The sequence below is a fragment of the Osmerus mordax genome, chromosome 13 (genome assembly GCF_038355195.1).
Source record: "Osmerus mordax isolate fOsmMor3 chromosome 13, fOsmMor3.pri, whole genome shotgun sequence".
In the NCBI taxonomy this organism is placed as follows: domain Eukaryota; kingdom Metazoa; phylum Chordata; class Actinopteri; order Osmeriformes; family Osmeridae; genus Osmerus; species Osmerus mordax.
This window is the reverse complement of record NC_090062.1, coordinates 1,557,939-1,579,797: the sequence shown is the minus strand read 5'-3', so window position 1 is coordinate 1,579,797 and position 21,859 is coordinate 1,557,939. Positions and strand designations below refer to the sequence as shown.

At 49.8% G+C, this 21,859-nt stretch overlaps 1 protein-coding gene across 2 annotated transcripts; it reads right to left on the bottom strand.

The window, feature by feature from the left end:
* Window positions 1-468: 468 nt before the first annotated feature.
* acsf3 (acyl-CoA synthetase family member 3) lies at window positions 469-19,445 on the bottom strand. 2 transcript variants are annotated; one of them, XM_067248998.1, is made up of 10 exons: window positions 19,426-19,445; window positions 17,860-18,689; window positions 16,963-17,118; window positions 13,197-13,351; window positions 12,704-12,849; window positions 10,588-10,685; window positions 10,336-10,462; window positions 3,364-3,498; window positions 3,091-3,202; window positions 469-1,742 (listed from the first exon to the last, which is right to left on the bottom strand). In XM_067248998.1, the coding sequence occupies exons 2-10, from the start codon at window positions 18,616-18,618 to the stop codon at window positions 1,625-1,627; spliced, it is 1,806 nt and encodes a 601-aa protein (XP_067105099.1). In that variant the 5' UTR covers window positions 18,619-18,689; window positions 19,426-19,445; the 3' UTR covers window positions 469-1,624. The 2 variants fall into 2 exon arrangements, with proteins under 2 accessions (XP_067105099.1, XP_067105100.1); XM_067248999.1 differs by lacking the exon at window positions 16,963-17,118.
* Between the last annotated feature and the right edge of the window lie 2,414 nt (window positions 19,446-21,859).

Genomic DNA, 21,859 nt, shown 5'->3' with positions numbered 1-21,859 from the left:
TGGATATACTGATAGATTGCAAAGGAATTTGGCTCTCTTTCCCTCTGTTCTCCTTCTATCTTCTCTCTGCTAAGTGTCTGTGACCCTCGCTCCCCTCTCCCTCCCTACTCCCTGCAGGTGAGAGACTGCTATCAGTCGTTCCACCAGTCTGAGGGGACGAGGCCAGTCAAACAAGGCGGGTGGTGCTCGCCCTTCTCTCTGCCTGACCGCTCCCCCCCCCCCCCCCCCCCCCCCCCCGCCCAGGACCCAGGGGGCCAATAAGCAGCCATCTGCAGACAACCTCTTCCACCATGCTTCGACAAACACACAGCCAGGCAGGGTGGGAGGACAGTCAGTGGTGTGTGTGTGTGCTTGCACAGGAGTGTAGAAAGTGGTTCAAGGGCACCGGCACTCCATCATAACACTCCTGGGACTTGACCCCCCCCCCCGCGCCCCTCTCCCTCTTTCCTCACCTGAGTGGAGCCCACCCTGACCGCCTACCTAACCGAGCCCCAGCCCTGCTGCCCTCCACCCACATCTCCTGCCCTTGTCCCCAACCCCCAGACCGGGTGAGGTGTGTGGAGGGAGGGAGCCGAGCCTGTCCTCTGGTGCTTCTCTCCAGCCCTGCCTGCTCATCCATCCTGACCTGCCAGGCTGCAGATCGATAGGCCTACTCTCTTAATCAGGTCTCCAGTGGCTGAGAGTGGAGGGAGGAGGGGAAAGAGCGCTCACTCGTACCTACCTCCTTTTTCTTTACCTCTCTTTTTCCTTTCTCTCGCCCCGCTTCATTCCATCTTGTCCCTTGTGTGTCTCTCTCTCTCTCTCTCTGGTGTTGTCAGTTTACTCCTTCCTCGTTTTACTTGTCTCTCTCAGTGCCATCCCTTCCTTATCTTTGCCCTCCCTTTGCCTTTCCACGCCTGCTCTCCTTCATTAGTTCGGAGGGAGAGAGAAAGAGAGAGAGAGAGACAGAGAGAAGAAAGGATGCCGATGATGGCACATCCAGCTGTTGTAGAGAGTATCTGGAGAGACTCTCTACCTTCAGGCTCTCATCACACCTGTGTAACCACAGCTGCTTGTGCACGCAAGCTACCTCTGTCCCTCACACATGTACATTCACACTAAGGCACACACAGTACGGGCTGTTAAATCAGACAACAGCAATTCAACTCAAGAATACTTCATCTATATATTACAAGTTAAAATAAATGTAAAGTAGTTGACACTCCGAGGGCATCTATCTGAAAGCAGACTATTACAGCCTTCTACATCGTCTTCCAGTGTACAAAAACTCAATGTGTGTTTTACAGCTTTGATCACACTGTTTCTTAATGTCTATTTGTGTCAGTATTATCATTCATCTCCCGGTGTGCCTACAGCATGTTGATGATTGGCGCAGTCAGTTTATACACAGCAGTGTTGTGAAAATCATCATCATCTTATCACAACAGCACCACTCATCATTCATTTAATCATCCTGTTCTGGGTCACTCTTAGGAGCATACATGAGTGTATGTTTCTCCGCAGGAAAGTTAGAGAGGATGGGCATTGGAAAAAGACAGCTAAAATTACTGGGGTCTGTCTTGTTTAGAGGGGACGGGGATGGAAAAAGTAAGTGCTGTTCTCCACAGGAAGTGATGTCATCCTCCTAGCTGGGAGAGACGGTCCGGAGCAGGTCCTTCTTGTTGACTTTGCCCATCTGGTTCCTTGGCATCTCCTCCACCACGATGAGCCCTGTCGGGATGGTGTAGGGGGCCATGTGCTCCCTGACACACACACACACGCACGCATGCACACACACACACACACACACACAGACTTGTAGCGCATGTAGAGAAAAACAAATGTGCTGCAACAAAACAAAAAGCGAGCCCTTAGGCCAGGAGATAAGGAGACACATCCTTCATCCCTGGTGAAGGGAGAGTCTCCCGGCCCAGACACAGCACACGTCACTCTCTCTACAACCAGCAGGAAATACAAAAGGAATAAAACATAGAGCAACAGAAGGTTGAGGTAATTAAATGTTTTCCATTTGAGTCCTGGAGCATGAAGGCATTTCCTGGTATCTTATGGTATATGTTTTATAGTGGAGAGATGGTTTTCTGGTTTGTGTGTGTGTGTCTGCCTGAATAATACATATGCTTTGTTTCTTTCTGTGCCTTGTAGCTTATGTGTTCAAAAGCCCCTCTCTTTCGTTCTACCCCTATACACATGACATATTAGTGTATTTGTGTCTGTGTGTGTCTATGTCAGTGTGTACGTGGGTGTGTGCGTTTGTCTTTTCGCCCCCGTTTTCTCTCTCTAATGGGTCTTGTACATGTCCTTACACACCCATTTCTCCAAGGCTTTGTGTGTGTGCGTGCTGAGGAGCTAGTGACACAGATACAGGCTGACAGTTGAAGTCAGGGTACTGAGGAGTGAGCATCCATGCACTTGTTTGTGTCTCCCTCCATTTCTCCATCTCTCTCTCAGTCACACCCTCTATCCCTCGGCCCTCTGTCTCTCTGCTTCCAACCCTCAGCTCCCCTCCGTTATCCGCCTCCCCTCCCCCCCAGCCCCAGTAGGGTGCTGTACGCTAGCACTGCCCATCCTCAGGCCTTACCCCAGTGGTGCTCGCCCACCACCCACAGATAGATAAACAGAGAGAGAGAGATGGAGAGACAGGCACAGAGAGTGGAGACAGACAGACAGAGGCAGAAAGAGATACAGACGAAGAGACAGACAGACAGTGACATTTAGAGAAGGGGCAGGAGAGCAAACAGAGACCACCGCAGCCCCCCTCAGCCCCCCTCTCATCTGTCCACCTCATTAGTCAACATCTGCCCTTGGTAGCTGGAGTGAAACAAATGGACTCCTTCTCTCTCTCTCTAGTCCAGCAGTTAGGTAGCTATTGATTGTGGTCTTAATGAGCAGTTCCTATTAATAGCAGAGTCCTGGGGGGAGGGGGTAGAGTCAGGGTGTCCTCTGTCTTACAGCAGACACTGGCAATTATACTGTACTGTATCAATACTGTTTGTCTAATACAAAGCCACATCATGTAAATGAATGATTCTACTATGTACTGTGTAACGTGTCTGTAGTTGCTGGGTATGGTGTTTGTACGTGTGTGGCTACCTGGCCCAGGCCTTCAGTTCTGCCAAGGTAAGGCTCCGCCCCCTCCTCAGCTGCACCACGGCGGTGACCTTCTGACCCCAGGTGGGATCCCGAACACCAATAACAGCCACGTCTGCAAGGGTTAAAGGTTGTCGCTCAAACCAGGGGTACGCAGTGACTCATGGCAGTTCACCTAGTTTTCCTGAGACTAACCACACCACAAACTGTCCATCTGAAGAGTGTGTGAGTTGTGCACTAGTCCTCTGGTGACAGACTGGAGTGGTGGCCGGCTACCTAGGATGTCCGGATGAGCCAGTAGGTGGCGCTCCACATCCAGAGCGCTGATCTTGTAGCCTCCACTCTTGATGATGTCGACAGAGGTGCGGCCCATGATCCAGTAGACCCCGTCCTTGAACACTGCGGTGTCCCCTGCAGGAGGAAGGAGGGAGAGCGGGTGGGAGAGAGGGAGGGGAGGGTGGGGTGGGGGAGAGAGAGGGGAGAGTGGGGGAGAGAGATGGGTGGGTGGCAGAGATGGAAGGGTGGGAGGCAGAGATGGAAGGGTGGGAGAGAGAGAGGAGAAAGGTGGGGGAGAGAGAGGGGAGGGTGGGGGATAGAGAGGGTGGGTGGGAGGCAGAGATGGAAGGGTGGGTGAGAGAGAGGAGAGTTGTCATGGGGAGTTGTCGTACAGCTCAGGTGACTGGCTGTGGAACCCAGGACTCATGTCTGGTCTACTGGCTAGCTGTCTGGGCCCCCTCCCACTCTCCACTCTAATACAGCCTGCACGCACTGGAGGGCTTCCTTACTCCCCTCTCATTCCCCTGCACACACAGGCATGTATTTGTCTCCCTCATACACATACTGCACAGGTGTGCCTCTGTAATGCCACACAAGCAGAAGCATATACACTGCCCACACACACACACCAAATGCGCACACACACACCTCACATGTACACACACATATACGCAGATACACACACTTGACTAGTGCCCCTCGTCTTTCTGCCATGTAAGCCAGCTGACACCCCATCATAAAGTAACAACATGCCACCTATCAGGCACATTCCATTAGTGGCCACACACACACACACACACACACAAAGAGGGGCTGTCATCTCACTGCCATACTGGACTCGACTGAGACTACAGGAAGTGTGATTGTATGTGTGCGGTTGTGGTAATTCACATTCGGAAAGATATGTTAGGGGATGTCAGGAAGGCAGGCTAGGTGAGGGGCTGGGGGGCTGGGTGGGGGGGCTGAGGCAGGAGACAGCCAGGTGTGAGGACTGGGGCTGGGGGTGTGAGGGGCTCAGCTGGGGCGCGATGACGACGAGAAGTGGGTCACTCCAGATGAGTGTAGAGAGAAGGAGAGAGAGGGGCAAGAGAGATCTCATCGATCATTACAAAGTGTGCATCCCCAGCTGATGTTCAAGGTGTGTGTGGTGTGTGTGTGAGTAAGAGAGAGAGGGGTTAAGCTGGTGCTGGGGAGTGTATTGGCCTGAGGGTGAAGGGTGGTGACAGGCAGAGGATCTGCAAGGTCACTGTCTCTCTCGCATCAGAATGTGCACATTAAAGAACTCTAATCATTTTTGTTAATTGTGCCTTTTTGTGTTGTTACACTAGTGAGTATGTGGTATTGACGGTGCCATGCAAAATACAATTTAAAAAAATTATCTCCTGAATTCCACCATCATTTCTTTTTTTGACACCATTCTTTTCTCTGACCTGCATCCCCTCCCCTCATCTCTCAGTCTTTCCTCTCACTTCTTGAGAACTCTCAACATATTTTCCCTTTTTCTTCCCATCCTCTCCCTCTGGTTCCTCTTTCTGTGACCAGGGCTGCCTCTCTATCCAGCACCTCTCTCCACCTCTCTCTCTCTCCACCTCTCACTCCCTCTCTATCTCTCTCTCCACCTCTCCCTCTCTCCACATCTCCACTCTCTCTCTCCCCACCTCTCTCTCTCTCTCTCTCTCTCTGAGCCTCCAGAGCATCAATAGTGGGCCCATCTGTTCCCATACATCACGCACTTCATTTCAGTTTATTAGCCGGGATAAATCATAAATATTTCATTATACATCACGCCGGCTGTCGGGCCCACCACACCATCTATCACAGCCATCCCCCCTTTCCTGCCTGCACGCTGCTCGCCGACTCTAAGCTTTCCAGTCTATTAAACAAGATTGATACAGTGTGTAAATTTAGATATTGGGAATTTCTTCACAGACCACTGCTCAGCCCTGATAGGCCTGGGCGACGAGGGAGAAGGAATGGTGGGGGGGAAGGAAGAGGGGAGAAGGGGGAGAAGAGGGAGGAGGAAGGTGGGAGAGTGGAGGGGGTGGTCAAACTGGCAGGGTGTTAACATCAGTAATGGTGTATTTACAGTTGCCTTCCTCAACCCCTTCTATCCTTTTTGTCGGGGGGGGGGGGGGGGGGGGTTCAAGAAAAGGGCAGGGTTCTTGGGGGACGACTGGGTAGGCCTGTTCTCCATGTAAATAGAGAGTAGAATGAGAGCATGCGTTGACTCCTAATAATAAGACTCTTTTGTGCATGTGTGTTTGTGCCATACCTGAGCAGGGGTCGAGGTAGACCCAGCACTTCTACGCACTTTAAAGCCTAATGACAGCTGAGGGTTTGCGAGGTTTGACGATGTTTCACTATCGTTCAAATGAAACATCCGCACAACAAAGCCAGTTCAGATGACTTTGAGTGCTGCTGCTGTGACCTTGTGTCTGTAAGGCAGAAGAAAATAAAAGAGGGAGGGAGCATGTTTGGAGCGAGGGAACAGAGGGAATTAGGCTCGTGATTGGAGAACGGACTGATAAAGGAAGAGAGGAAGAGACGAGGGAGGGGTTGTTGGGAAGTGTGTTACTAGTGTTACACACACACAGACACACACTCTTTAGGCATCAGTCTTGGCACTGCTATGGCATTGAAGGCAGATATGGACGAGTGGCTTTCTTAATTAAAACGATAAGAGGCCTAATTGCGCTGGGCTTTCATCTCGTTCTGAGGCATTAAAGAAGTGAAGGCACCGACGAAATATGAAAAGACGAGTGGCGAACAGAGACGACGGAAGGCAGACAAAGTTACAGATTATTTTTCCATAGACAGACAAGACTAATATCTGAGCTTAATTCATGTTTAATAGCTATACGATCGCTAAACTTCATAGACTTACAATATAGGAGGCAACTGTTTATGGTGGCTTTTTGCCCGGCACAGCTACCACTTCCCACAGCCTGACTAATCTCAGTCTTCATAAACACACACATAGACACACAGCATAAGACACCCCACAGGTACAGACAGGCTGGAGTGCGCGCACACACACAAGGGCAGCTCAGGGCTCACACAGTGAGAGGTGTTGGAGGAGGACTGTGGCTCTGGAAAGGGCAGTGTGACAGATGACAAAGGCCAAGCTCACATCAAGCACACTCCAGACAGCTAGCACCACAGCCACCCACACAGTCACCTAGTACTACACATATAACCCCCTCCCCCACCCTGGTCAACCACACAGGCCAACCCTGTCTACAAACAAGGACAGCACGTCCTCTTTCAGCAATTTACTTCACAGTGGAAGCTAAGCTGTCATTACCAAGACAGACAATACAGTATCCTCTATCATACGCAAAATATACACTCGAACACAAAACATTTTACATCCCTGATCACACACACAACACCCACCTATCACACACACACACACAACATCCCTATCACCCATGTAAACATGCGGTACCCGGTGAGAGGTTATCTGTGGCAGGGTGAAACAGAGCCCACAGTAAACAGCGTTTGCTGGCCTACATGAATATTAATGACAACATTAAAGCCAGGCTGCCTAGATGGAGTAGCTAATGAGGATGAATTCCAGACAGGCTTTGACGACAATCTCAGCTCACACACTCTTTATCATCCTTAACTTTTGTCATTGCTCCTTTTTTAGTAATTAATATCCAACCAGAAAGACGTTCCACACTCGGATGAGTGATCTAATTTGTTTAATACAATGCAATTAAAGGGGGTAGAATAGCTTTATGGTAATGTTACTGATGGTGCTGCCTGTAGATGCTTCTCCTCGCCAGATAACGAGCAAGCTTCACGATTGATAACCTCTCCCTGATCTGGCATGCTGAAACACAAGCTACTTGACTACAGTTTGCATGCTGCTGTTCTCCTCATGGTCCCCACCAACCTTACACACACGCACGCACGCACACACACAGAATTTCACTGTCACAACTGGTGTACACAGCCCACCATCTAGATGGCTCAATAGCCCTCGGAAGATGTGTGGCTGGATGAGCTACTGTAACTATGACAACTGTAACTATGACCTATTGTAACTATGACCACTGTAACTATGACCCCTTTGACTATGTCCTTTTGTAACTATGACCACAGTAACTATGCGCTGAGCTGGAGGCTTGAGGAGTGGATGAGAGAAGGGAAGACAGAACAGTGGGGGTGTCACAGACACACACACAATCACACACACAATTGAAGACACAAAGATCAGGCAGATCAATACGAGTAAAGGTGCGTGGAGATGGGTGGAGGGTGAGCTCATCCAGGCAGAGGATAGAAGCACTGCACAGCCTCTCTGTCACTGTTTAAACCAGCAGCAGGCTAGCTGGAGACGTACACACCCAAACACTCACTCACTTGTTGTCTGACCCCTTAACCCTTGTGCTGCCTTCGGATCACATGACCCAAAGGTTCATAACGACCATCGTTGTGTTTACCCAATTTTACCCAATACAAAAACAAATAAAAATAATTTTCTTTTAACCTTTGCAATGTGGGGGGTCTGAGACAGCCCAACGGTTAAAAGAAAATGCTTCACTTTGTTTTTGTATGCGGTAAAGTTGTCGCAATACGACGGTGGGTCACAATGACTGATGGGTCAGAATTACCCGAAGATAACACAAGGGTTAAGTACCTTATGTTTCTCTTTCTTTCCTTCTGTCTTTCTTTCTTTCTTTCTTTCATTCAGGGTTATATCAAAGAGTAGGAAAGGGGGGGCCGGGACTTGACATGGTGAGAGACAGGAACTCAGGTGATGGTGAAGAAAGAGGTGGAAAGGTGTTAGAACCAGAGACTACAGAGAGAGAAAGAGAGAGAGGGGGGGTTAGAACCAGAGAATACAGAGAGAGAGAGAGAGAGAGAGAGAGGGGGGGGGGTGTTAGAAAGAGAGGAGGGCCAGAGAGGAGTGCGGGAGAGGGAAGGAGGAGAGGAGCTGTGTGGAGGGGAGCAGGTGCTAGGGTGTGAGGGGGGGAACTCAGAAGTGACAGGGAGGGTAAAGTCGGAGTGGTAGTCTCACTGACTCCAACACCTTGCAGCAGCACACCTGTAGGCACACACGCACCACCCACACCTATATTCACACCTACAGGGCACTGCTTCACACGCACAACCACAAAGAGCTGTGCTGGACTGGGAACAGTTGTTATGTGTGTGTGTGTGGGGGGAGGCGAGAGTGTGTGTGTGTGTGCGTGTTTGTCAAGAAAGGTGCCCGGCTGTAGCTGGGGGACTGGTCTGTAGGGAGCTGATTCCACTGCCTCTCATTATGTGGCCGCTGGCAGTAATGGAGTGTGACAGCGGCGTGGCTCTCTCTGGAACTCTGTCCTGCCAGCCCTTAAAGCCAATTAAACCCCTCTCCACCCTGCTGGGCTTCCACTGCCTCTCCCTGCTTCTCCCCGTCCCTCCGTCTCCCTCTCCCCCAACTCTCCCAGATCCCCCACAAGCTCACCCTGCCCGTGCTGTTCATAACTCCCTCTGTCCCCATCTCTACCTCCAAGCTTCCATCGTTCTTCTCCCCTACTGGTTCCCTCGCTCTCTCCCTCTCCGGGCCTCTCTTGACCTAGGAGCATCCAACCCGCTCTCCCTTCGAGCCTTGTCTTCCCTCGACTCCACCCACCCACCCTCCCCCTCTCCCTGTGGTATCATGAGGCTCCTTGGGGGGGCTACACACATGGCCCTGGAGAGATCCTCTCTCCTTATGACAGCTCCTCTCTTCTCCCTTCTCTCCATTTCCTCTCCCTGCTCTTCCCCCCCCCCTCCTGTCCCTCTCTTCTCCCAGCTCCTCTTCTCCCTCCCTGCTCTTCTACTCTCCCTCTCTTCTCCAACCACAGGAGTCACAACCACTTAGAAAGGAAAAATGCCTTGCAGCACCGAAAACACACACAGAACATTTATCAAAACCTCTCTCTCTCACACACACACACACACACACACACACACACACACACACACACACACACACACACACACACACACACACACACACACACACACACACACACACACACACACACACACACACACACACACACACACACACACACACACACACACACACACACACACACACACACACCATTTATCCTATCCCAAGACTGCAGGGAGACTTGTTTCTTAAATGTTTAAACAGCACAGGGCCTTTCTTAAGACTCCAAATATACAACAGAGAACATGACAAAATCATTTGTGACATTATATTTAATGTGTGCCCTTTTATGACACCATTCTGTATCTACATTTAGACTAGGAGAACTTGGGTATGTAAGAGCACCCCTAGTAAGCAGCCTTTGAGGAGAGGATATGTTAGTGTTTCCAAGGTAAGCAGCCTATGAGGAGAGGGTATGTTAGTGTTCCCTAGGTAAACAGCTTATGGGGAGAGGGTATGTTAGTGGGCCCTAGGTAAGCAGCCTATGAGGAGAGGGTATGTTAGTTGGCCCTAGGTAAGCAGCCTATGAGGAGAGGGTATGTTAGTGTTCCCTAGGTAAACAGCTTATGGGGAGAGGGTATGTTAGTGGGCCCTAGGTAAGCAGCCTATGAGGAGAGGGTATGTTAGTTGGCCCTAGGTAAGCAGCCTATGAGGAGAGGGTATGTTAGTTGGCCCTAGTTAAGCAGCCTATGGGGAGAGGGTATGTTAGTTGGCCCTAGGTAAGCAGCCTATGAGGAGAGGGTATGTTAGTGGGCCCTAGGTAAGCAGCCTATGTGGAGAGGGTATGTTAGTTGGCCCTAGGTAAGCAGCCTATGAGGAGAGGGTATGTTAGTTGGCCCTAGGTAAGTAGCCTATGAGGAGAGGGTATGTTAGTTGGCCCTAGATAAGCAGCCTATGTGGAGAGGGTATGTTAGTTGGCCCTAGGTAAGCAGCCTATGAGGAGAGGGTATGTTAGTTGGCCCTAGGTAAGTAGCCTATGAGGAGAGGGTATGTTAGTTGGCCCTAGATAAGCAGCCTATGAGGAGAGGTTATGCTACCTGTCTTGAACCAGCCGTCAGTAGTGAAGCTTTCCTTGGTCTCCTGGGGTTTGTTCCAGTACTTCTGAAAGACACACGCTCCCCTCACCCTCAACTCCCCCTCCTTCCCCTCCAGACCAGGCCGTACCTGCGCTCACACACACACACACCCACACACAACATTAGCAAACCGTCAGTGAAATGGACACAATGACAGCATTCACAATCACTTGCCAGTGTATTGATCTATCAGCTGGGGCTTGCCCTGATTACCCTGGTTTCTGCGCTGTTGCCCTCAGCGATGGTGGTGCTGGTAGCGTTCGTCATGACAATGCACACCTCCACTCCTGGAAGAGGGACACCGACTGCACCTGTACATGCAAGCACACACACATACATATATAGTATCCCATTCTGTAACAATGCACTGTCTCTTACAATGTCCTGAGGAAGTTTTCTTGGTTTTGTGTGTGCATCATGAGTGTTTACTGTGTGTGTCTGTTTTGTGTGAGGGTTGCTAGTGTTTTCCCTCTGAGAGGGTGACGCAGAGATGGCAGGGTAATCGTCTCTCTGCCCCCTCACAACCAACAAGCTGCCAACCAAGGGAAGATAAAAACACTCTCCTCTCCATCACACACTCATCCAAATCCATTTAGACTCAAGCACAGGCAATCTCTCTTTCGCCCTCGCTGTCTCCCTCTCCCCTCACCCTATCAAGGGCTTCACAGATTTTGGAGGCACATAACATTCCAGTCACTGTACCTGACAGAGGACTGGGATGGAGAGCTGCTTCACAGAGGACAGACAGCATGGAGACTGGAGATGAATTCTAAAGAGGAGTTGAGTGGGTGTTTGGAATACAGTGGGTTGTGATGGCACTACCTTTATTCGACAAGGCTGGAGCTTCTACAGTAGGAGGACTATGAGGTCCACGAGACAGAGATCCTGTCCTGCTAGGATATGACAGCTTGTGTTTGTACTACGGGACAGTGTGAGGTGTGAGTTGAGAGTGCCTGTGTGTGTGCGCAAATGCATAGCCTCCTGTTTCTGTGTGTGTGTTGTGTGTGTAGGGGAATGCCAGCGGCCCTGTGGCGACAACCCCGTCAGAAACACAATGGCTCCCCTGACTGCACAGAAGCCCATTAACATGGCTCCATCAGCATGCCCATCTGAACCCCTCATTATAGCCTGCTGCAGTAACCACACTGGAGGAAGGGGGGTTCGGGGGCGTGTGTGTGAGGGGAGGGGGGGGGGGGGGGTGCTCTACTGTTCCATGCAGCTCCAGGCCTCCACTCCTTATGCATAATTCATCAGGCATCACGCTGTGCTTTCCACCGATTGGCCCTGGGGAGCTGACACCGCCCCCTGGAGCCAGACGGACGCTTTGACATAGGCTGAGGGGAGGGGGGGGGTGAGTGGCAGAGGGAGTGACAGAGAAAAGGAAGGGATGAAGGGTTATAGCCTGAAAGGGTTACAGGAGAAAGAGTGAGTGAGTGAAACAGATAGTGAGAGTGAATGAGAGAGTGAGTGAGAGAGTAAATGAGACAGAGAGAGAGACACACAGTGAGAGAGAGACAGAGAGATCGGGGGGACATGCGTCTCCTGATTGAAGATTGAAGTCAGACTGGAAAACCAATGCGGGAATAAGGATGAAAGGAAAAACAAAACAATGAGATGGAGAATAAAAGATGTATGGGAAAGAAAATAAGATATATATAATGAGAGGAAGACGAGAGACAGATAAAGAGAGAGGAAAAGCCGTGAGGAGCAGAGAGATGGGAAGGAGGGAAAGGAGGAGAGAGATGAGAAGGAGGAACAGTATAGTACTTAGAGCTGTTTGTGTCTGTTGTATTGATTGGTTTTAACCTACTTTCGACGAGACAGCCTCGATCTCACAGCACTGCTGCAGTAATATCAATATCTCCTCAACCACTGTGAGCTGCTCCACATAATCACCTCCAAGGGTTCCCCCCCCCCCCCCCCCCCAACTCTCTCCTGGCTCTATTTCAAACCCATGCTCTATTTCAGACTCTCCCTGTCTAATATGGAGAGTGGGTTACCACCAGCCAGGCACTTTTGACAGGTGAATTAGCCTCACAGGCTTGTCATGACACTGGTTTGAAGACCCAGGTCTCTAACGACACAGATGACAAGAAAAGCAAAGAGAGAAGAACAGAGTTACATGGCAGCACCTTGGCTAAACCCCCACGTCACCTATACATCCTAAAATAACAACAACAACCAACAACACTGACAAGCTTGTACGACTTTGATATCAAAGCAGGCCCCAGGCAGGCAGGGAGGTAACAAACCAAGGTTGTTGGATCAGTGTGACAGTACTGAAGCCACACAATCTTGCGTGTGTGTGTTTGTTGGTGTGCGTGCGTACCTGGGATGCGGGGTCCGTTGAGGGGGTTGGAGAGAGCCATGCCCACCTCGGTCATACCGTAGCGCTCCAGGAGTGTGTGTCCGGTGATCTGCTCCCAGTGCTGGAGGGTGGGCTGGGGGAGGGCGGCCGAGCCCGATACCATCAACCTGGGAACGGGCCAGAGGAGCTGGTGTTACACTCAGGAGAGGATGAGGCCTCGTCTGGGGCATTGTCTCTGAGCATGAGAAGACAATAAGGCAGCAGTAACAGGGTCTCCTTAAGGGGTTAATCAGCCCTGCCCTCAACAGTCTGGGCCTTGTTTCTCCTCCTCCGTGTTGTTAAATTTGCTCTCCGTTCCTGCTCTCGCTCACTTGCAATTCTAAACACAAACACTGGCCTATCAGTCTGTCTCCCTCTAATCCACATCTCTCTGATGGGTGACAACTGAGGGGGGACCGAACACGTAAGGAACGCTCGTTCCCCCGTCACTGAAATAAGGAACAGCAGAGAGAACCTGATCCTCTCTTTGCAGACCGCCCTGATGAAGTCCTGGACGTGGGGCCTGGTGAAGTTCTCCTCGTAGTGTTGGATGAGCTTGGAGTAGATGGTGGGCACGGCCATGAAGACGTTGACCACGGGAGGCCTACTACTGAGGAGAAGGTCCCATACCTGGTCAGGGGGAGGCGAGGGGAAACGGAGGGGAAATGTAGAGGTGGTGAGGTGAGACAGCCTTGAATACTAGATACTGTACATTTATACTACCAAGTTCATATATAACACCCATAATACTACCAAACAACATAATACCACCTCATTATTCGACGAAACAACATAATACCGCCTCATTATACTACAAAACAACATAATACCACCCCGTTATATTACAAAACAACCTAATACCACCCCATATTACCACAGCTGTATGCTAACAAGATGGATGACTCCATCAGGTCCAGAGAGCTGTTGTACTATGAAGGGTGTGTGCGCATGTGTGTAAATGTCAGACTGTTGCCCACAAAGCCCGGTACTGGACCGTCAGAAGGAGGAATTACAGAAAGATGATGATGTTGAGGTCAGTCAAAACTGAGCTGTCCTGGCCCCATTTGACTGAGTTACTGACTGGACCCCTGCTCCTGTCTGTCACTCTATTTCTTTCTTTCTTTCTTTTTTTCTCTGTCTCACACGCATACACACAAACCCATAAAGACTTAACACATAGAGACAAAAACAAATATACATAAACACAAAAGTCTGAGACATGGTGTATATTCACTCAAGGACAAAGCTACTATAATACAAACAAACCCACGCATACATAAACAGAGAAAACGAAGGTGTCCCCTGTGTACCTATACGCAGTCAGACACACACACACACAGACACATACTGACAAACACACACACTGACAGACACACACGCAGACACACAAGTAGCTGCATGCCTGGTTGCATCCGTGCACACAGCGGGAGAACAGCGTGAATTAATTGAAGGTGAACGGCAGATTCTCCTTGGCTACCTCCCTCCTCCTCCTCCCCTCTCTCCCTCCTTCTCCCGGGAGGCAAATACCTCCCCTCCCTCCTCTCTCATTCTTTCTTTCTGTCTCTCCCTGCCTCCCTCACTCTCTCCATTTCATAATTTCCTGCTTGACTGGGTCTGCTCTTATCAGTCTCCCTCTGTCTCTCTCTTGCTCTCTTTACCTATTTCTCTCCCTTTCCCTTCCCTCTCCCTCCATCCATCACCCCTACGCAGTCTCTGTCCTCATCTACCGCCAATTCTTCAACTTCACCTTCTCTCTGTCTCCCCTTTAATCATCCTCCTCTTGGTTTCTTCCTCCTCCACTTCTGCTGTTTCACTCTGTCACTGCTGCCTCTTTTCTCCTCTCCTCTTCTTTCTATTCTCCCCTCCCCTCCCCTCCTCTCTACTCCCCTCCTTTCTCCCATCCTCTCCTTTCTACCCTCCCATCCCTCTTCAACCTCTTCTCCTCTCATCTTTCCCCTCGCCTTTCCTATTCTGTCCCCACTCCCCTCCCCTCTTTTCTCCCCTTTCTTCCCCTGCCCATATCTTCATCAGGCTTCAAACATGGGCGTATCTGGAAGGCCTGTATAGATAGGGGGAAACCGATTAGAATACTTTAATTAACTTCAAGGGCTGCGCATACAAATTCACACTTTCTAGAATAAACAAACTTATGGAACAGCCACACACGCAAACACACAAACACACACACACAATGTAGGGGGTTGAGAGGAGAATATTATTTAGTGTGTCTCTTTAGACCTCTCAGTGCCGGGGTTGTCTGTCAAAACTCAGTAGAGCGGATCCACACAGCTTTCACTGGAGAGGGGTCAAGAGGGAGGGGCAGGCGGCCAGGGGGGGGAGGAATGCAATCTATGTCCGTCAAAGAGCCGCCCTTCACCTGGGGAGCATAGGTGGACACAGGGCCCGCATCCAAAACAGCCACACACACCATACACTGTCTCCCCACACCTATATACACACACACATCATTTGCATTCATGCTAACAGAAATCCTTAGTAACGATCTCCTAGTGGAATTTTCCATTCACTATGACTCTGTCCTCACTCTCCCAGTCCACCCTCCCTGGAGCGATGGGAGAAGATGAGTGTTATTGATTTGGTTCTTACTTGACTACTAAAGAATGAGATGAAGAGAGCCTCATCCTCGCAGTTGGATGAGAGCAGGTGTGGAGGTCAGCTCTGAAGCCAGTCAGAGAGATAGTGTTTACAGCTCCCCCATTCCTGTCCTCTCCAGCCCCCCAGCTGTCAATCAACACTATGGCTCCCATTAGGATCTCCTAGACCTTAAAACACCCCTGACATCACCCTCCGTATACACACACACACACACACACACACACAAACACACTCATGCACACATACATGCACACTGCCCATAACCCCTGCTGTACAAGCAGTATCATTCTTCAATGTCAGCTCATCGATTGATCTGGTCCTTAAGCCCTTGCCGTGAGTTGGCATTGGTCAGATACAAAGCCACACAGGGCAATCCATCACCCAGCCCCAAACACTTAGGCTGACAGTCTGGGGGTTGGAGGGGTACGGAGAGAGAGAGAGGGGGGGGGCAACAGTGTGAAAGAGAGGGGAAGGGAGGTGAGAGATGGAACGAGGGAGAGGGATACAGAGACAAAGAAAGAGACAGAAAAGGAGGGAGATGGAGATAAAGAGGGAGGGAGGGAGAAATAAGTGACACGGACATGGAGAGAGAGTTCTAGAAAGCGAGGAGGAGAGGGCACGGGGGTGAAGCAAGAGGTGTCAAAGTCAAATTGTCTCTTATAAACCCCCCCCACCCACTCACCCTCTCCCTCTCATACCTCACTCCCTCAGCCTTCCTTCAGACTAACGCTGAGTGTGTGTGTGTGTGTGGGAGGGTTCAAAACGTGATCAGCCCCCCCCACCCCACCCCAACACCTCCACACTGACACAATTAGCACTGACAGCTGACAACTAACCGATAAAGGTTGAACTGAGGGAGGTGCGTGCACATATACACACACAAAAAAACATCCTCTTTTCTTTGCCAGTCAATTTCCAGAGAGAACTGGGCAAGCAGACAGGCTGACACACACACACACACACACACACACACACAGACTGTCAAACAAGCAGACAGACAGACCAGTTAGACAGGCAGGCTGACCACACACAGACTGTCAAACAAACAGACAGACAGACCAGTTAGACAGGCAGGCTGACCACACACAGACTGTCAAACAAACAGACAGACAGACCAGTTAGACAGGCAGGCTGACCACACACAGACTGTCAAACAAGCAGACAGACAGACCAGTTAGACAGGCAGGCTGCCCACACACAGACTGTCAAACAAGCAGACAGACAGACCAGTTAGACAGGCAGGCTGCCCACACACAGACTGTCAAACAAGCAGACAGACAGACCAGTTAGACAGGCAGGCTGCCCACACACAGACTGTCAAACAAGCAGACAGACAGACCAGTTAGACAGGCAGGCTGCCCACACACAGACTGTCAAACAAGCAGACAGACAGACCAGTTAGACAGGCAGGCTGCCCACACACAGACTGTCAAACAAGCAGACAGACAGACCAGTTAGACAGGCAGGCTGCCCACACACAGACTGTCAAACAAGCAGACAGACTAGTTACACAGGCAGACAGAGTGACAAACAGACCAACAGAGGCTGTAGAGGCTGCAAAGCTTTCAGAGACACCAAGCATGCAAAGCCCTACAGTCAGCAGAGCTGGAACCCCTGCACCCCACCTTCTGGGGATGGAAGTCAGGCAGCATGACACAGGTGGCGCCCACCCAGAGAGGACACAGCAGCTTGTTGACGATCCCGTGCACGTGGTGCAGGGGCAGGGTGTGCAGGATGACATCATCCCTGGACCATGCCCACTCTGACACAAGACCCCTTACCTAGGGGGACGAGAGGGGGAAGATGGAGAGAGAGAGGGAGAGAGAGTGATGATATGAAGATCGTTTCTGAATCCAGGTCAACGTGGTACAGAAAAGGCCTACATGACTGGGGTCAAACCGAGAACACAAATGGACAGTACAGCACCATACAGGAGTGAATTCTCTCTTCTTTCTTTCCCATCTCCCTGCTTCTCGCCCCCCCCCCTCCCTCTCTCCTTAGGCTTGTTACAGACAAATGAAGCTCCTGTTTGATTGAGGGAGCTCTAATTTTCCACTCTACTGGACATGCAGGTCAGTCTGAGTGGAGCTTCACTGAGACTGTCCTGAAGAAAAGGTGGCCTTGGTGAATCATTTGGCTGATTACTCAGACAACTCGAGTGGAACAAAAACAGAGTGACAAGGCAATGTCTATGGCAGGAATGATACAGACCCCCCACTCTAAATAACAACATACGCACATACTAATGTCAACAGAGAGAGAGAGAGACAGAGAGAGAGAGTGTAAGAGAAAGAGAGAGCTACAGGGCAGGGGTCAAGCACACTAGGCTCAGTGTCTAGACTAAATTTCCTGGGATATCAAATTCATCATGCGACTTTCAATACAACTGTTTCCCTACAGGAAGCTTGGTAGAAAACAGTTCCCAAATACAGTGAGCAACATGTAGAGTGCACATCCAGTAGGTGTGTGCTTATTAGAAAATCATACTAATCCATCAACAAACTCATAGACTCCATATTTACCATGGCCAAGATGCTGTTGTGTGTGTGAAGAACTCCCTTAGGCCTTCCGGTGGTCCCACTGGTGTAGATAATCATGGCAGGCCGCTGTGCCCAGTCCCTGATGCCCGCGCCAGCCTCAACCAGATCAGCTTCTTCCAGGGTGTCCACGTTGGAGGAGGGGGGCAACAGCAGACATGGCAGACCCATCCCCTGTGCCAGCAGCATCAGGGTATCCCCATATGGGTCCCCCGCCACCAGCAGGGACGTCTGGGAATCCGAAACAATGTACTCCAGCTCTGACGGCGGATGCTTCCGGTAGAGTGGCACGGCTGTCCCGCCACACATCCATACGGCCCACTGGGCGACTGTGTAGGAGGCATCGTTGGCACACAGGAAGGACACCCGTTTCCCTTCCAGGTCACCTGAAGGGCAGCCCAGGGCAGAGGTGATCTTCCTGGCCAGGCTGGTACTGCTGTCGTACAGCTGTTTGTAGCTGTGACTACCGCTGCTGTCCACTATGGCTAGTTTATCTCCATAGGCAGGGGCACGGGTGAATACTGGCCTACTGCTCCATCCTGTAGCTACAGCTGTCCTGTAGACACCAGAGGAGCTGTAGGCTCTCTTCTGAGGTAGAACTACATTTCCCAAAATCCACCTGGTCACCACACAGTGTGAGCATCCAACTACAGCAGAGAACCAGAGGGGGCCAGTCAGGACTTGAGTGGAGCAAGATAGGTGAGCTGCTGTTGCTACTGAGGCTGCTCGTCCTGACAGAATCATGGTAGCAGACAGGCTCTCTAGTCTGCTCTCCCAATACACACTCCGCCCTGGGTCAGATCAGCTGTGGCAACCTATTCATTTTGAATATGAATCAATAATGATTGATTATTTTAAGCTCACAAAACAAAATATCAATTATTGCATGTTAAAAACAGCTAATTACACAGTCGCCTTAAGTGTGACATCACGTGGAACCATTTGGTACTCGAATGCAGTGCTCAGAGGCAGTTGAAATACTATTTATACTATTTTAGTTCTGCCAGTTGTATACTAACTCCAGCACCTTTAAACCAACTCCCTTACTCATTACAATTTCTATCCCTGGTCCAGTTAGTCTTCTGGTAAGCCATTTCATGTATTTTCATTACATAACGATAACATCAACTTGAATGGAAAACCACTGTTGTTGGCAATGAGATTCTTTGACTTTGGGACTAAGGGCAAAGATCATTTTACTTCTCAGACAATGTGGACAAGCCATGCAGTCACAATGAGTACTGTAAGCATGGATATGATCAGTGATAGAGCATTTAAATTGTATTCAATATTGTACTGTTAAGCTTAAAATAAAATAAACAAAAACAGTACAAGCTGGATCTGTAAATAGCCAGCGAATAATTAGTTGGTAGCTAGTAGCAAGCTAGCTGACATAGCTAAGGAAAGAGGGGAGGGAGGATGACAGAGCTTGCAAATAATCCCGCAAATGTATCGTTTTTTTTTTGTTTTTTTTTACTGTTCTAATGAGTAGTATTTTGTTTTAAAAAACTCAACTAAAGCTACACGTCCTGTTGCAAAAATGAATCTTACCCAAACACCGGTCATTTGACTCGACGCACGGCGTGTCGATAGTTTCCTTCCGGGGGGAAACAATCTGTTAATGTATCGTTCCACACTATTGAGACAGATAACAAAGCACCACAAAATTGCAACCATTTTGGTTAGAAGTTTGGGCGAAAAAACTGATGTATTTTCACTAACTTACTCTTACATTACCACAGACTTTAACATAGCTTAAATGCAAAGTATGTTTCTTATAGTTGAACTCAGAACGAAGACAGAATACATTATCAAGCATAGTAAATATTTTCTAAAGGGTCCAACTTCACTTCACTAAAAGGTGAACTGTTATGGTAAGGTTCAATATCAGTATGTCCATACAAGGCTATGGGCATGCTCATCTCCTTCCCGCTCAACCAGGTGGCATCTGTTGTTGGGAGTCACACAAGACCCTTTGTGTAAATGTGTCAGTTAAAGCTGAGATTTCACCCACAAGGCACAGAAGGGAAGACAGTAGACTGTGCGGGGTATGCACCCACCCCAGAGTTGTTTTGGCATCAGATCCCTCTTGCCAGATCTCCAGCAAGACCGTGCCAACTAACGCTTGGCATCGTCTCACAGAATAAGCAGGCACATTCAGCCAGCAGCTGGCAGTCGCGGGCCTCAGATAAGAACGGTTCAGACGTGGCACTTATTCAAAAAGTTTTCTCTTCCCCAAACCCCTCCATTTCAAACAAGGATGGCATGTTCCTAACGAACTAGAGGCTTTGTCTCAGAAACTCCCCTCCTTTTGCAGGAGTAGTATCGTCAGAGAGAGAGCGTTCCATTCGCAGGGAGTACACCAGTGGAGAAGATGCTACGAGAGCTAGCAGTTACTGCATAGAATCTCCACAGAGGATGCTCCTAACCAGGATACTGGCTCAGAAATCAACAATACAGATGGCTTTGGTGCACTGTGACTTAAATCACTCAATGTGGATACAAATTGTGCCTGGAATGTCTGGATTTTACTCTCAAATGTCCCGTTTTAATTGGATTAAGAGGTTTATTTTTGGGTCAACCATGGTGTGGATGCGCATATGGCAGCTGTGCGGTTTCAGTGGTACGGAACTGGGCTGGAGACTGACACATGCAGGGGTGGACAGTAAAGAGTTGAGGACGGCAGGTGGGCATGGCGACCTAGCGGGCACAAGCTTGGCATTCAACTCCATGTCTCCATGCCAGTAAAACAGTCTGCCTGCCCGCCTTCCAGCCAAACAGACTTATTCAAACTCCTCAGCGGAACTATCAGGAATGAACTGGGCAGACAGGCAAGATGGCCGCCAGCGGGCGCCAACACCTATCTTGGCTGGCACAGGATCACTACACAAGACAACGGATGTAAGGAGGGAGGGAAAGAGGGAACGAGAGAGATTGAGAGAAAGGGGTGGGAGAGTAACATTGACGGGGTACAAGGAAGGGAGAGAGAGAAAGAAAGAAAGAGAGAGAGAGAGAGAGAGAGGGAAAGAGAGAGAGAGAGAGAAAGAGAGAAGCAAAGCTTCCCATCATATCTGAGAGGAGTGTAGAGGGCGAGCTGGGAGATGGGAGCTGAAACCACGGGGAGTGCCAGAACATGTGTCAAGTTGGCACCAATGTGAGAATGTCTTGGCAAGCTCTTCTCTCACCCCCTCCTCCTCCCCCATTCCTCCCCCCTTTCCTCACTCTTGCCCTGCTTGGAACACATGGTACGTCAGCAGCGGCATCTGGCCGCGCTGACTCTCAGCAGCTGCGTTTCATCTTCACCAGTTGGGATGCTTGGCACTGCCACTTCATCAACTACCTGTGGCTCCTTGTGGGCACGAAGAAGGCTATGAATAATTTCAGAGCTGCAGCTGCAAACTTGACTCCTGTCCAAGAGATGCGGCAGCACTGTAAACATGCGACCGCCTCACTACACGATCTCGCCACCCGTATACTAACTAACACGGCTGGCGGGCCTGCACACAGATGCACGGCGACTGGAAAGACTGCCTGTGGAGATAGTTTATCCACGGAATAAATGGTTTATCTAGGTGAGAGACTGGACTGGTGAGAGGACTTTCTAACTGGAATAAAATAGTGGATAAACCGATGGATGGACTCATGGATGGATGGATGGATGGATGGATGGATAGATGGATGGATGCATGGACGGATGGATGGATGGATCGATTCTGAAATGTCTGGAATCCTGAATGAAGATGGAATACAATAAACCAATAAACCAAAGCACATGTAATGGGGGTAATGTTGAACTCCTGTCATGCCCAATACAAAAACTCATCTCATCCGGAAATCTCCCTTTTTATGAAGATAAACCTGATGAAATGTTGGTGTGCCCAGCTCAAATCTGAGTGCACTGATTCACTCTGTGGCTTGACACGTCTGCTCTGTTCACTTTCATGGACCTGCCCTGAACCCTGATGATGCATAATGCTCCCCATCT

Excerpts from the sequence above, each read along its gene's own strand:
- acsf3 (XM_067248998.1), bottom strand. The coding sequence starts at position 18,618 with ATGATTCTGTCAGGACGAGCAGCCTCAGTAGCAACAGCAGCTCACCTA. Across the intron at positions 12,850-13,196 it reads GTCTGCAAAGAGAGGATCAG|GTTGATGGTATCGGGCTCGG; the intron begins GTTCTCTCTGCT and ends GCCCGTTCCCAG. Across the intron at positions 3,499-10,335 it reads TGACGGCTGGTTCAAGACAG|GGGACACCGCAGTGTTCAAG; the intron begins GTAGCATAACCT and ends TTCCTCCTGCAG.